Here is a 15,571-nt window from a genome sequence, read left to right as displayed (position 1 = left end):
CTTGTACAAATGTTATTTCTTATTTTATGGTACGATGTGGTCTATTCAGTTTGTATATAAACCCAGTATATTTGAAATACATGATTCACATCGCAGAGTCTGAGATTAGTGTTCTGGACTTAACAGACAGGGCTAGGCAGGAAGCAGGACTGGTAAAGTCTTTAGACTGATAGTACGGGTTTTATACTTCGTTGGTCCGGTCGATAAACCGCTGATCTCCAATTGACGGTATCATTACGTTATACATTGATAGGGGCACAAACCCACAAGTTATAACAGATTAAAAGGAATTTATACGATGATCCCAATCCATGAGATATTATCACTTCTAAACAAAATTTAGCAAAATGTAAATGAAACGTACACAACACACTTATGATAAACGTAACCAATAATCATTATTTTAGATATCTCTTAATGATATGAATTTAAACTTTAAGAAAATGACTTATTTCATATTTTTTTAATTGTTAAATGATGAAATTATTAGTTAGTTACATTAGAAAGTTTTCTATAACCTTTCAATTCTATAAGTAGTATGTGTAACAATAGAAAATAATTTGAAAACTTCTTAGTATTCCGTTTCGAAAACACTTTTATCGTTCTATTTAATGCTGACAATTTTACTTCTGGTAAATATAATGACCGTGATAAGAAGTAATCATGAATGAGATTATGACCATTTTCGTTATCTATTCATTCAATATAAAATCTATGTAAGTTATATTTCTTTAGTTTTAAAGTATAGTAATTGCAAAACAAATGTATGCATGAAAAAACTAATGAGTGACATTCCTTCCTGGAATAACAATCCAATCTTTGTCTTTTGATATTCTTTAACACAGATGTAAAGTTATAAAACATGAGGTGAAAGGTTGTGGTCATATATCGATTGGTTATTTGTGAATTATCAATCTGACTTTGTTTGATAGTCTTAAGATTTTACTCATATCAGATACATTAACGTTATTCTATATGTTATGTTAAAATAATTGAATATTTCGGTTTTTCTATTTTCTAGAAAAATCTGGTTTCCTACTGTATCATTATTTTTTAATTTAAAAAAACATTGAATATTTGAATGGATCATATATTAGAATTACCAATTGATGAATCAATGTTATAAAAGGCTAGAACTATTCTTTCAATGTATGGAAAAAGAAATATCAGGAAGAATAGTAAATCTATCTTAAGTACAAGCATTCATGGATTTTGATCATTTTTTTTCTCCAACTGTTCCTATATTAAATGTTGTTAATGACAACGTTCATATGGGATCCTCAAGGCCAAAGTAGGAGAGGAAGACCAAATAACACATTACGCCGAGAAATGGAAATAGACATGAAAAAAATGAACAAGAATTGGATAGAACTAGAAAAGAAGGCCCAGGACAGAGTGGGTTGGAGAATGCTGTTCGGCGACCTATGCTCCATTGGGAGTAACAGGCGTAAGTAAGTAAGTAAGTAATTCTTACGTTTATACACACATTAATACGAAATAAACCATATTAAATGATAAACAATTCATTTGATATTTAAATAACAAATCATGTTTTTAACAACTAAAGAATTCTATATATTTAAACACTAAATTATTATACAAGTAAATGTAAAAAATAAACTTTAAACAAAACATTCTTTTTATTTCATTCTCACAGTATCATCATAATCACAAAATCTATCAAGATACACAAAATAACCATTATTGTTACCTATGTAAAAATTACATATTTCAATTTAAAAAACTAACTTAACAACATGTTTTAGTACACAGAAATATACATTCCAAATAGATATAAAGTAATTTTTCTTATTCCATACATTTTACACAACTAACAGTTGCTACATTGATATCATGTATAGCAAAATATACTGGCATTAGACTATTTGTATATAATATATTTTAAATGAAGAATAAAAGTCAATAACGATATCCATTTATCCATTTATTGATTTATCTTTTTAAAAATATTAAATAATCATTTGGTTCAATAATTTAAATCAATACGTAAGAAACAACTAATATAATAATAATAATGATGCCTTAATTATCTTCATTTAATTGGTTATTAATGTTTGATTCATAATATTTACCAACAATAAATGTGTCAACTAGTAGTATTATAGTGTATGTTACTTATGTCTTTCTGTTTCAACAATGTATAACATCAATCACAAATGAAATACTTGTCAACAGATGGTTAAGAAGATCAAGTTGAAGGAAAAATCAAAATGATAGTAGAAATTAATTATGAATTGAAAAATAAAATTATACAGATAGTTAAAAACAATTAATAGATAATTTATAATTAAAGTATTTAATGTATAAATTTACATATTTTATAAAGAAGTTCTATCAGTTCATATTTTGTTTTTTTAAAAAGAAAAAAATATTAGATGGGTTTTGTGTATATTATAGTAATTTCAATGGTTAAGATCATGAGTCAGTTGAAGCTGGACCACCATGGAAAATCTGGAAGCACTAGACGGCCAACTCGTCCTATTGTGGGACTCCTCAGCAGTACACATCCACGATCTCGCCTCCTGTGAGATTCGAACCCACAACCTACTGGTTTTGCGTGCGAGCACTTAACCACTAGATCACTGAGCTGGCCGGTATCCAACGATGTTAATGTCTAACTTCAACTAACTCACGAAATTGAATGACATATCCACCATTGTCTTCAGTGAATTACTATCTCACAACAAACACGGTTGAATTCCACTGGTCACTACTTCTCACTAGAACTCCAGGATATACCTGGTGAAGCCAATCACTCGTGAGCATATGTTGTTTAATATCAGATGCTTCCAGGTTTTCCATGGTAGTCTAGCTTCAACTGACTCATGATCTTAACCATTGAAAAGAATAATACTATAATTATCTACCTCTATAATTCTTATATATTACAATATGAATTAAATAATTATAAGTAATTCAAAATTAATTAGGATGTATTAAAACATGTATTAAAACAATGAATTAAATATTTTAATTGTAAACGAAATTTTAAATTAAAAAAGAAATAAATTAATGGATTCGCAGCAGAATTAATAAAATATAAATAATGAAAAAATCGTCTTAAATGATATTTAATTTTAATTTTTAATATTTCATTTGAATTATTCATTAATAAATTATTATTTGTTATATTATATAATTGATGATTATAAAAATGATTATTTAAATTCATTTCAGTTATCATTGAATTATTATATAATAATGAATTTGTTTTATTCATTATATTATAATTATATATTAAATGTAATTGATTTGTTGTTTCCATTAATAATTCCCAATTGATAGGCCAAATAAATCGATTAGCAATTAATAAATTTGGTAAATAGGATATAATAAAACTAACTGTAATTAAAATAAATGTAATTGCACTTTTTATATGTCGATTATTTGTTAATTTTATATGATGATGATGATTAGATTTTTTATATAAATTAAATAAATTTCGTTTTATTGATTTATATTTTAATTGATTATTATTATTATTTTGAATTGAAATAATTTGTTTAGATTGATTCATTTTATTTTGTGTTTTTATTGATTTTAATTGATTAAAATGTATAGGTTGTGAATGGATTTGTATTGTTGAATCACTATAACTATGACTAAATTGATTTTGATGTTGTTTATTGTTTAAATGTGTTTGATTTAATTGTACACTTAAAAATCTTGATCTATTATTATGATTAAAACAAATAAAATCAGACTGTTTAACTGGTTTATTAATTATAACATCATGTTTTGGAGAAGTTAAAGGAGTATTTATTGGTTCAATAACTTTTATTTTAGGTCCAAATTTTGTTCTCCATCGATATTGATGTATCATAATGAATAAAAATAAATAACCATAAAAGATACAAATGCAAGTGAAAATAAGACTGAATAAAATTAATATAGACAATTGGTAAGTTTCATAATCACTTTGTGATATGAAACGTTCATCAGATTTACAATAACCATAATTTGTAAATGATGATATTAGATCGATAAATTGTGATGTAAAATAAGCCAATGATGATTTTTCTGATGACATTGATGAGCTGTTAGAAATACTATCATTGAATTCTGATTGGTTAGTTTTAAATAAACTGTTTGATTCATGAAACATGAAAATAGCTTCTGAATCACTGGATACAAGTTTATCAACTGTACTAATTTTAAAATAACTGTGTACACCATGATGTAATCCCATTGGTATTGCCCATAGTATTCCTAAGATATATGTTCCAACGATTAGTCTCTTCATACACTTTTTTGTCATTATAACACATGGTATAAAACAAACTAACAACCAACGGTCCAAAGCAATTATAACCAAAAATAGTGCAGAAACAGTTAGAGTGAATGATTTTAAGATCACATGTAGTCTACAAATAAAGTCATATGTTCTAGTTTCCCATACAATCAGAAAGATTGTTGTCGGTATATCAATAACACAGATGATCAAGTCATTTATTGCAAGAAGGACAATGAGAAGATCAGAGTTGAGATCTGTGTGCATGGCAGTACGTTTTGTGAAAATAAATTTTTTCGTAGTTTCCTTGTTTTTATTACAATCAGTTCCTGTTTCTATTGATTGGTGAATATTTAATGTTGAAGTATTATTGACACTTGTTAAACTATTGCCTTGATTTCTTAATTCATTATTACTGACAGAATTAGTCGATTGACTAATTGGCACAAGACTAGAAGTTCTTGACAAACATACATCAAGATAAGGATTCAATCGTTGTTGACAAATATCTTGTCGGTACTGAGAACGTTTTTGATTTTGTTTAGGGTTTTCTGGTTGATTTTTACATCTTGAACAGTTACAAACAATACGTAGACAGTTTTCTAATAATTTGAAGAATCTTCTAAATATATGACGACCAATTGTATGTACTACTAACCAATTACCAATTAATCCAAAAATACTTATGCATACAAGAAAACAACTGATAATAATTAATGTTGGAATATAGTTTTTTAAAACAAGTTTTTGAATATTTTCTTCTTCTTTAGCAATGAGATTATTTAAATTTGATGATTGCATTATAATAAATTGGAAAGAAAATCTTTTCTTTTCTGAGTTATCATTTATGAGAAAAAACTAAGTTTGTTTCCAAATATTCAGTAAATTAAATAATAATATATAATTTATTAGGAATGTAAGGGGAAATTTCAACCAATTAAACATATTTGAAATTTGATTCGTCAAACATAAATTATAATTTTTACTATTGGCGGTCATATTATTTAAAATACTATGATATTTCACTTGGTATTGTTTGGCTTGTATCTTCCCATTGAGGTTTAAGACTACAATTGATCAGTCTGTTATTGGCATATGTGCATACTGTGCGTATGCTTCGATATTATCTTAATTCTATGGTATTTCATAAAATTATCTATTAAACTGTAATTCATTTAATGATCTAAAAAACTTAAAAAAATTAGTTACGTAATTTATTAATATCAATATTAATTTATTATTATTATTATTAATAAAATTACAAATCGTTTACAGTAACTATTCTGTGTAGATTTGGAGAAATGATTCATTTTGATGAAGAGTATAATGTATAATAATGAATTCTTTGTTGATCAAAAGATCCAATTCATTTTTCTAACAAGTTATTTTGTATTCCACTATTATCAATAACAATAGCTTAATTTCATTTTATATTGTTTGTTTGAATCTTCACATTAATGTTTAACACTGCAATTGATCAATCTGTAATTGGCATATAATTAGCATTCTGTGCAGATTGCCCCAATATTGCCTTAAGACGCAAACATTATAGACAAAGATGGATGATGGCTAGCAGTGGAATCCAGGACGCGCGTTTCGTCCTTTAAGTAGCTGAGTGCATAATGCAATAGTGTTTGAAGCGAACAGTACTGGGTTTAAGTTCTAGAGTGAACATCAACTCTAGGATACAGTCATATCCATCTGATGAGTCCCGAATAGAACAAAAGGCACATTTCGGATTCCACTGCTTGCCACCATCCATATTTGCTTATAATGGCTTAATTTATTACCATAAATTGTTATAGTAAGGAATTTTCAAGACTGATTGGGCGATATGCAAGTAAATTCCTCTTTAATTTATATTCATATCGTTATTATCCAAAAAAAAATACGATTATTCTATAGTCCAGTATCTGCTATTAATCCGTAATAAAGAGTTTATTAACAATTTTGTTACTAAGAATGCCTTTTTTCATCCATCAAATGTTGAATGGATGAATTCCAACATATTCGTTCCACTTTTCCAAAGTGTAAATAAGCTGGCGAATATGACTTGTAGTATTTTTATTTGAGATTTCCATTATTTAACATTTCAAAAGGGTTTAAGTCAATCAGGATACAGTGTGAGTATGCACAATAAGCATTCATAATTATTCAATTCAAACAGAAAAAGACAAAGGAAGGACAATTACAGCAATACTGGAATTTAAAAAAGATGATCCGAACGTTTTAATAGGCATTAAATTATAAAACACAATAAACTGTCATGACTGTACAAAGTTTTTACTTTGAATGAAAAAAACACTGCTATTTGTAAAATATAGTAAGGGAGACAAAGTCCATGGTAGATAATCATTTAAATCACCCTAAAATAGCAACTATTTCCACTGATTACGACCAATTTTATATCTTTTTTATTGATATTTTAATGAATTATTAGGGAATATCACATATAAGCTAAATAAAGGGTAATATCTACATTAAACTTACAAAGGATCACTATAAAACCCAAGTTTTACATTAAACTTAAGTCAATTCATGCTAAATTAATAATCCGAATGCCACATTGAATAAATCGTACACTTTAATAAAGTGTACATTATACTGAACAAAATATCACACTGAATTAAAAAATGATCTCACGTTCCTACTCCATCCCAATATTCACACAATATTTTTTGGACTGAAGCAAATTGTTTAAAAAACAAACTACCTTTATTTCAAAGATGTATAGTTGAATATATGAACTAGTAGACTGCGATTCAATGAACTGAAGGTCCGATCTTCCATCCTTGATGTGGCAATGAAATCATACTATTAGAGAGTTTGAGAAAGTAGAACAAAATAACTGTTGGTCATTTTCTAGTGTTCAGTGGTTTTTCAAGTGATGATGGTTTGTGGTATAAACTGTCCCAGAAATAAATTATTTAGTTGACGATATTATTATTTATTAATGGACGACTACTTATCATCACTCCTTAGGACTGAAATCACTCGCTTATACAGAAAGATTGATAAAATGTTCTTTTCGGGATGATAAATTACAAAATGCTACGATAATAATTTTGTCATTTAATCTTTCTTACTCAGTTTAATATTAATGTGTTATGTTGTGCCACCATCCGATTCTGCAACTCATATACAAGCTTCTTGTATGTGAGACCAGTAAACTACTTGGATCAGAAAACCAGAAATGAGAGAGAAGCCTTAATCCTCGAACTCAACAGAAGAATACATCCAAACTCACAAAATATACATCTTTTCCCCTATAAAATAAAGTCACATTTTCAACCAATTGCTTATGTCTCGTTCCTTAGAAAGGAAGGTAAATCTTGCCCGACAGCATATACTTAACATTTGGCCTCTATCTGATTCACTCAGTGTATCAAAGTACCACCTCAACCATATTTGATTAGTTTCATCCGACGTTATGTAACTATTTAAAAATATCCAGCTAACAATATATGAGCTATCAGTAAGAATAAAATGGTTATAAATACATAATACTATTCAATACCAAGAAGTATTTAACATCTCTTTATTCCCGTCAAGTTGAATAGATCTCAACAACAAGCATCTATTACTTTATTGATTAATTACCACGTAACTTGAAAATATTTTGTAAATTTGTGATAAAATAAAATATTCATCCATTGTTAACAACAAACTACTGCCTTATTTCCAATTTACTCAACTCACTCGACAAATTTTCACTGAAATATTGACCAGTTCACCTAATTTTAATTCACGAATGATCACAATTTGTGATCTTAGACGTTTGAAACCCAGTTTAATTTCAGAGATACGATCTAATACAGAGCACAATAGTGAAACGGAAATCTTAATGGATTTTAGTCTTTCTGTAATCAGCATTAGTTTGTAATGAATGTTCTTGTCAAACTTTCGTTCTTGAACAAATCACCTCTATATATAAGTATCACGAATATTTTAAACTATTAAGTTTAATAAAATTTGGTTCTTTAACAATGAGGATGATACTGAATTAGAAAAAACTTAGATTGATAGTCAGTTATATGAATTTCTTTTAAACCGTGTTAAATAATAATTAATATATTTTTTGTTATATCTCAGTCATTAGAAAAATTGTGTTTATGTCGTTTCGTGACTTAATGTAAGCCACTTCTTCAGAGTAAACCAATAAACGGAATGAAATCAACACAAGTTTAAATAGTACAAATGAAACAATGCAAAGTATTTTTAGCACAACCAAAATCATAATAAGCCTGAATATGTCAATGTCAGGTAATTTTTGATCAAGTTCAATTTGTATGGCCTGTCACTGTATTAATTCAAGTGTCAGAATATGGGTATGAAAAATGTATGCATTTGTGATATAAAGTAGTGGGGGTGTGTATAAAAATAATAAATAAGGTGAAATGTGGTTCTATAATCCGTACTCGAAATTTAAGATAAGTTTCAATATTTACAAGAATACTTTTGTCATAATCAAATTAAATGTGTACATAAGAACTGATAAACTAATACACAAACCAGAATTTGTTTTAAAAAAGCCCCAACTGACTCATGATCTTAACCACTGAAATTACTATAATATCCACAAAACCCATCTGATATTAAAAATATATGTTAAGCAATTTACATGTGTTTACTGATAGGTCTTGATCTTGCCATTGAAATCCTGGAATAATTTCGAAATGATTTTTGTTGATATTTTAAAAGTAAGTTCTAATCTTCATTTTTAATCAATAATTGAATAGGAAATTTTGATGAGTTCTTTCTTAAGCAATCAACTCCAAGTGATTTCAATTTCTTTCTAACGTGATCATTATTATTTTATCTACTTAATCTGTATGACACATTGTTGAATATAAAATTATTTTTATTATTTGTTTCTATTCAAATTAGATTGATGAACATGTTATTTGGGAATAAAACTGCTTGATGGACATAATTTAACAACATATGTTTGGTAATATTCGTCTATTGACGTTTAGAATACATGGTTCAATAATGTTATGGTTAAATGAAAACCATATATTAAAGAAGTTAAACGAACTATAGCAACCTCAAGTAATTATTTAAAATATGAAGATTATTGTATGATTACGAAGATAAAAACTACGGACTTAGTTGAACAACAATAATTTTGATTAAACGATAGTTATTATTACGGAATAATCTTAGTTAAGCAACCACTGAAAACCAAGAAATACTAGACATCTATTTTGTCCTAGTTTGGAACTACTCAACATTGTACACCTACGATCCTACTAGAAGAGATCGAACCCGGGGTTTTCGGTCTTATTGACAATTGGACTCTCGATTTCTGACCTAGCATCCAGTTGTATATATATTTAGCTTCAATCATTTTGCTTGTGATGGATAACAACCACACTCTAGACATGGTAAGGCTTTACAGGTCACAGCTTCTCACTAGAACTTCTAGAATTGCACCCCGAAGTTAGTAACCACTAAACACATGAAAAATTGCCATATGCGGTTTGTGGAACTTTCTGAAATTGTATACCTAGGGGCTACTGAAAACGAGGAATTACTGAATAGCTATTTCATCCTAGCATATGTTTCTAAGGGATAATTCGTTTTTTATAGTTGTTAACAATTTGTTAAAAATAATAAAAATCTAAACAATAATTTTTATTGTAAGCAAAGATGGATTGTGGCTGGCATTGGGATCCAAGACGCGCGTTTTGTCCTATTCGGGACTCGTTAGCTGGGTGCCTATTACAGACTGATTAATTGCAGTGTTAAACATCAATCAGAAAATTCAAACAAACAATACAAAATAGATTTATTAATTTTTATTATCAATGTTCCATGTTGTAAATACTAATAATTTTATTCATCATGTAATAATTTTCGGTATGAAAGTCAGTTCATAACGACGACGTAATTAATTATGATTTTGTTACTGATTCAGCACATTTTTTAGTGATCAACGTAAAATGTGTAATTTTTCTAGCATGAACTCAGAACTAATTTTTCATTGATTTATACTACAATGTCTAACGTATTTTTACAAACGTTATTCAAATCGTATTCTTGTTGTGTTTTGTAGAATGTTTATCTACAAATCTTTATCAAGATGAATTGTTTTGATAGCATTTATCGCCAGAGGAGTCAGTGACTATGTTCTATGGAAATTAGTTCGAAATAATTCTCAAGATCAATTAAGCTGAAGTTCATATGTCTAGAAAAGATCTTCGATAAAACTGTCTTGTTTGTCTTCATTTCTATTCTTACTACATTTAGATTGGCTATACTTTGCAAACACTAAAGTTTTCGAGTTGCTGACGTAACTCTGGGTCCAATATTCCCTAGATTCTATCTATCATTTATACAAATAAATGATACACCACATTGAAGTCACTCGAAATCAGAATAAAAATTCACAGTAAATAGAATAGAGCAATCTACTGAACGCTTACATTTATATCTTTACATATCGACGTAAATTTATCAGTATTAAACATTATTTGTTCTCTCTTCATCTCTAAAAGTCTAACAAAGATTATTAGACTAGACTGTCTTTTATATTTTAGGAGTTATTGGTGTGAAGACAAATTTCAACGAGAATCTAATCTATTCAAATCTATGTATGTTTTATTTTATATTAGGAATATAGCGAGATAATTAATCTTGAACAAATCTATGCTCGTCCACGAGGAGTGATAGAAGTGAGTAAATCTAAAATTATTCATTCGAATATAAGTAGATAGATATCACTTTTTTTTCCAATGAGGCTACAATGCTTCTCTTTTAATGGTTTTATCGAATTTACAATCTTTCAGTAACTATAAAAGGTAAAATAGCTTATAGGCAAGAACAATGAAATATTTCAAAACAAATGTATTTTCCCGACTTCAATATAATTTAAATGTAGTTCAACAGAAATCGTTAATATTTGTTGATATTTCTAAATTCATTTGAATTTCATATTTTAAAAGATTCTAAAAATTCAGATCACGATCTACTTATAGTTGAATATGGATGCTCAGTAGAAAAGTACAAACGTGCTTGACAAAGACATAAGCGTGAATCAATCTTAAATACAAAATTTGAAATTTAGATAAAATTGTCAGTTATATTGGAATAGAAAACGTACTTATTTATTACATATTCTTACCAATCTTTGACAATTCGTTTAAGGCCTTAGTACCATTTAAAAATAAATAATTTTACTATCCACGTACAAAACAATAACACTGTATATATTCTCTAAACTACATAGTTTGTCACAAATAAACGAATGTTTTAAATACTGAGCTTGCTTTATAAAACTGGAATATCTTAAACCTTATGAAAACTTATTGTAAGTGACTAACGAATCTCAAAAGCTAGATCATATAGTGGAATAGTTAGACAGTCAAATTTACATTTATCTGTAAATTGAGATTTTTATGCTAGTAGTCTTTACTAACTCCAGTTAACATGCAATGTAATTAATCATTTCCTAAGTAATTATTGTTGATTAGAATTCATAGGGATTTTAATGAAATTCTTCTATTCTCTTGGTGTATTTTTAAGATCAGTGAACTTTTATTAAAAGTTTGTACACTGTTAGGTTGAAGATATATGTGACTCTTCGAGTGTAAGCAAGAATACATATATAAAAATAGCTTTTACACAAATTCATTTCTAGTTGACGAATGTCAACGAAACTGATATACAATATTTGCATCTTAACTTCATATAAACAGAATTTGTATTCATGTAAGAGTAAACATACTTGTCGATAAAGTGTATTCTAAATAAAACATCATCACATTTTAAATACAAATAGAAGCTATCCTGAATAAGACTTCTTTTTTAGAGATTTAGAAAGTTTGCTCTTCAGTATATTTCGCAGACTTATCCCACTTAAATTCAGTGTTTGTTAATAAAAATTTTTTCAGAACAGTGGAGGTACTTTCAACATGACGTTTTAGTTTCAGATTATTAGTAATGAACTTGCGCGGGAAACCATTCTCTAAAAGTGTTCGTCCAATTTTATTCAGCTTATTATCCATTGCACCTCTCGTGTATATTCGTTTGGTTCACGATGAAAAAGGATTTGTTAAATTTCTATTTCTACTCAGTGACAGTCGACTCTAGAAATTCACATATCATATTAGAACTTCTATTCATTAGAACTCAATGGTGAACGTAACAGGTTAAAACATTTACACTTACATGGAGACGTTTATATAAATTATAGACAACTAAGTGAGTTCAATTTAATGTCAAAGGTATGGACTGTTCTATCAGGCGATGACTAAGTAAACCGTTTGTGAATAAATAACGCCACAGGTAATGATTTCATCAAATTTTTTAAGAACATCGGATCCGAGGTTCATTATTTTTAAAAAAATAATTACATAAATCTGGCCTAAGTACATTTCTCTAACAATATCTATAACAATATAAATTGTTTTAAGCATAAGTTTCGCCCTCGAGGTCGAGAGTACTTTGTTTGATTCCTGAATGCTGGGTTGTAAATCCGCACTTCTAAAGTGTTCTATACTAAGACAAAAATGCTATCCAGTACTTTCAGCTTTCCGATTATGTCCTCGTATTGTTCGATTCATGATTTCAGCATTAATAATTAAGTGTTCAGTTTGTGCAAACCTGAAGGATTATATTTCCTGGATCAATCACCTTATCTAATCACTTCTAGCTTTATACATTACAAACAAAAGTATGTGGGTTAATGAAAGCTCAACAATCTTCGTGTATTGTTATTCGTGTGATACAACTTAAGATGATTAATCTATGATAATTCTATGAACTAAAAGAACAGGTTAACTCAAATGATATTTATCCTGAAACCTCTTAACCGAGTGATTTTCTAAGTTAACATATTTGCAATGTAAAACAACGTACATTATTTTTTTAGAAAAAATACTTCAGTTTAGTTTTTGGTTTCTATTTCAACTTATAAACAAACAAGGTCATTTTATTATTCAATAGGTCAAGTGTAACATAATGTATAGTTGTGAAAATACTCCTGATTTATCTCACAAATAAGACAAGGTTCAAATGATTTGAATACAATTTTAGAAGAAATTAACACAAAGTGATTAACCATAATCTAGAGCATTTATGTATTGTTCAGTCGATAATATCTACATGTGTAACAAAACAATATCATTTATATTTTTATAGATTTTAAATATATTATTATGTAATAGTAGTTTTGGTATAGTCATTTAACCAAACTGAAGAACATTACAATCACGTATGATTAACGGAGAAAAAGAAAAAAAAATTCAATTGCAAACTTCTAACGATGGATAAATTTTATTTTTCGGAATGAACAATACAATATACTCATATTAAATTTTTGTGGTTTAAAATTGAAAAAAGGAATATCTCGATTTCACAATTGATTGATCACTGGGTGGTGATCAGTGTCATGTGTGTCAAGTCCTTATTATTAATGCAGATCGAATGCTGTCGACCATGTTGCAATGTGGCCACCAGTCAAGGTGACTCGAAACTGCGTGCACTATATTTTGAGATTAGATGGTGTATGGAGGTAGTCGACAGGAAACCCTGGACTAGGGTTTCGTGCTACTTGGCACTCGTCATTATACTTTAAACACGTTTCCATTTCTCCCAAAAAATGTTTGCAATTTGTCAAGTTTATCATAATCATTATACTACTTGAGTTCATCTTAAACTCAATACTTCGAAACATTTACCTTTAAAAAAACAATAAAATGAAGAAAAAACACTATCGTTAATATATTCAGTTTTCGAGCTAAAAATGATAGAAAAGACTTTTTCAACCAAACAGGTATCAAAATCGAGGTATTGAGATTAGATGGTGGTTGGAGGTAATCGACAGGAAACCCTGAACCCGGGTTTCGTGCTACTTGGTACTCGTGTACCTGTAATCTTAAGGGAACTAGTGCTCCCTGGCGGATTCGATCCGGTGTCACCCAGACTGGTGGTCACATTGCAACATGGTCGATAGCATTCGATCTGCACTAATAATAAGGACTTGACACACATGGCATTGGTCACCACCCAGTGATTAACCAATTTTGATTACATCTCAGTCTTACACGAGGTCGGTCGCGGCCCGGATAGCTCAGTGGTAACGTCTCTGACTGTGAAGCTGGGTGAATGTTTCGAAGTATTAAGTTTAAGATGAACTCAAGTAGTATAATGATTATGATAAACTTGACGAATTGCAAACATTTTTTGGGAGAAATGGAAACGTGTTTAAAGTAGAATGTTTTTAATCCACTAAGATAAGATTTGTATTGGTTTAAAATAGTAAATGAAACTGATATTTACATTCATATTTACTGAAGAGAAAGAAGGCAGAGACTATCACATTGAATATTCGTTCGGCTTGCTTAAGGGGTCAATTTTAAGTATAAAGGTGATGCATATAATAATTAACAACTAAATTCGTATGTATTTGATGCAAATAAATTGTGATTAAATATATAGCTCACAATGCTAAGGTTACTTGTTGTTAAGTCATTATGGAATATGATTCATTAGGGTCTGCTAACAACTTTATGTGGTTTTATTGGAAAAATGTGATAATCCAACTTATGAATGAAACAAAAAGATTGAATAACAATAAAACATATTTGTTTTTGAAGCTGAATTATGGATTTAACTGAATAGTTTGAGCACTAAACTTGGTGTGAAAGTAAATCGCAGGAGATCAATTTTTATCAAAAGGTATGAACCATTCTCTTCACCGTTTCTAATCTAGGACTTGAAAGTAAAGACAGATAGCATGGACATACCTTTTATGAGTACACTTATAGTGGTAACTGTTACTGCTTAGTTCGTCTTATTGAGTTTAACGTTCATCATACCAGTTGTCAAACGTTTTTACTACCATCCATTATAATTGCCATAAATATTATTAAATATTTTCCAGTTGCATACTTAATTGGTAAGTTATCTATGGCACATCACATAGTTTCTTACATGACTGACATAAACAATTTCTACACTCATGAGAAGTGATTAACATTCATTTTATCAAATTACTGTTAGTAATAAAAAATAATCAACAAATAAAACCCTTATGTTGTCATTTTCAGTTATCAGGTATGATCTTAAGGACTATAGTTTGCAAAATAAAAGGTTATTTGCAAATCTCACTCATTTCTATTTGTTTAATACTATGATGTCTGTTTTGAATACCTCGTGTAGATTCATTCTTTTACACTCTTATGCATTAAGATGAAGATTTTGCACAAAAGAGTTTTAACAGTAGCCGAGTAGCGTAAAATCGATAGACACTTAACATCTATTTTATTCTAGCTCGTGTCTTTTACTGATATACGATCACAACTCTTTGTTATA

At 28.7% G+C, this 15,571-nt stretch overlaps 1 protein-coding gene across 1 annotated transcript; it reads right to left on the bottom strand.

Annotated features, from left to right (window-relative positions):
- Positions 1–1,074: 1,074 nt before the first annotated feature.
- On the bottom strand, positions 1,075–5,053 carry MS3_00007832 (uncharacterized protein; the record flags this gene model as incomplete). Its single annotated transcript, XM_012943602.2, has 1 exon — positions 1,075–5,053. One exon carries the CDS (start codon positions 5,051–5,053, stop codon positions 2,948–2,950), a length of 2,106 nt encoding a protein of 701 aa, XP_012799056.2. The 3' UTR covers positions 1,075–2,947.
- Between the last annotated feature and the right edge of the window lie 10,518 nt (positions 5,054–15,571).

This window comes from Schistosoma haematobium, chromosome 4 (genome assembly GCF_000699445.3).
Source record: "Schistosoma haematobium chromosome 4, whole genome shotgun sequence".
NCBI lineage: Eukaryota > Metazoa > Platyhelminthes > Trematoda > Strigeidida > Schistosomatidae > Schistosoma > Schistosoma haematobium.
Note: the sequence above shows the minus strand (reverse complement) of the source record. Positions and strands in the feature narration are given on the sequence as shown.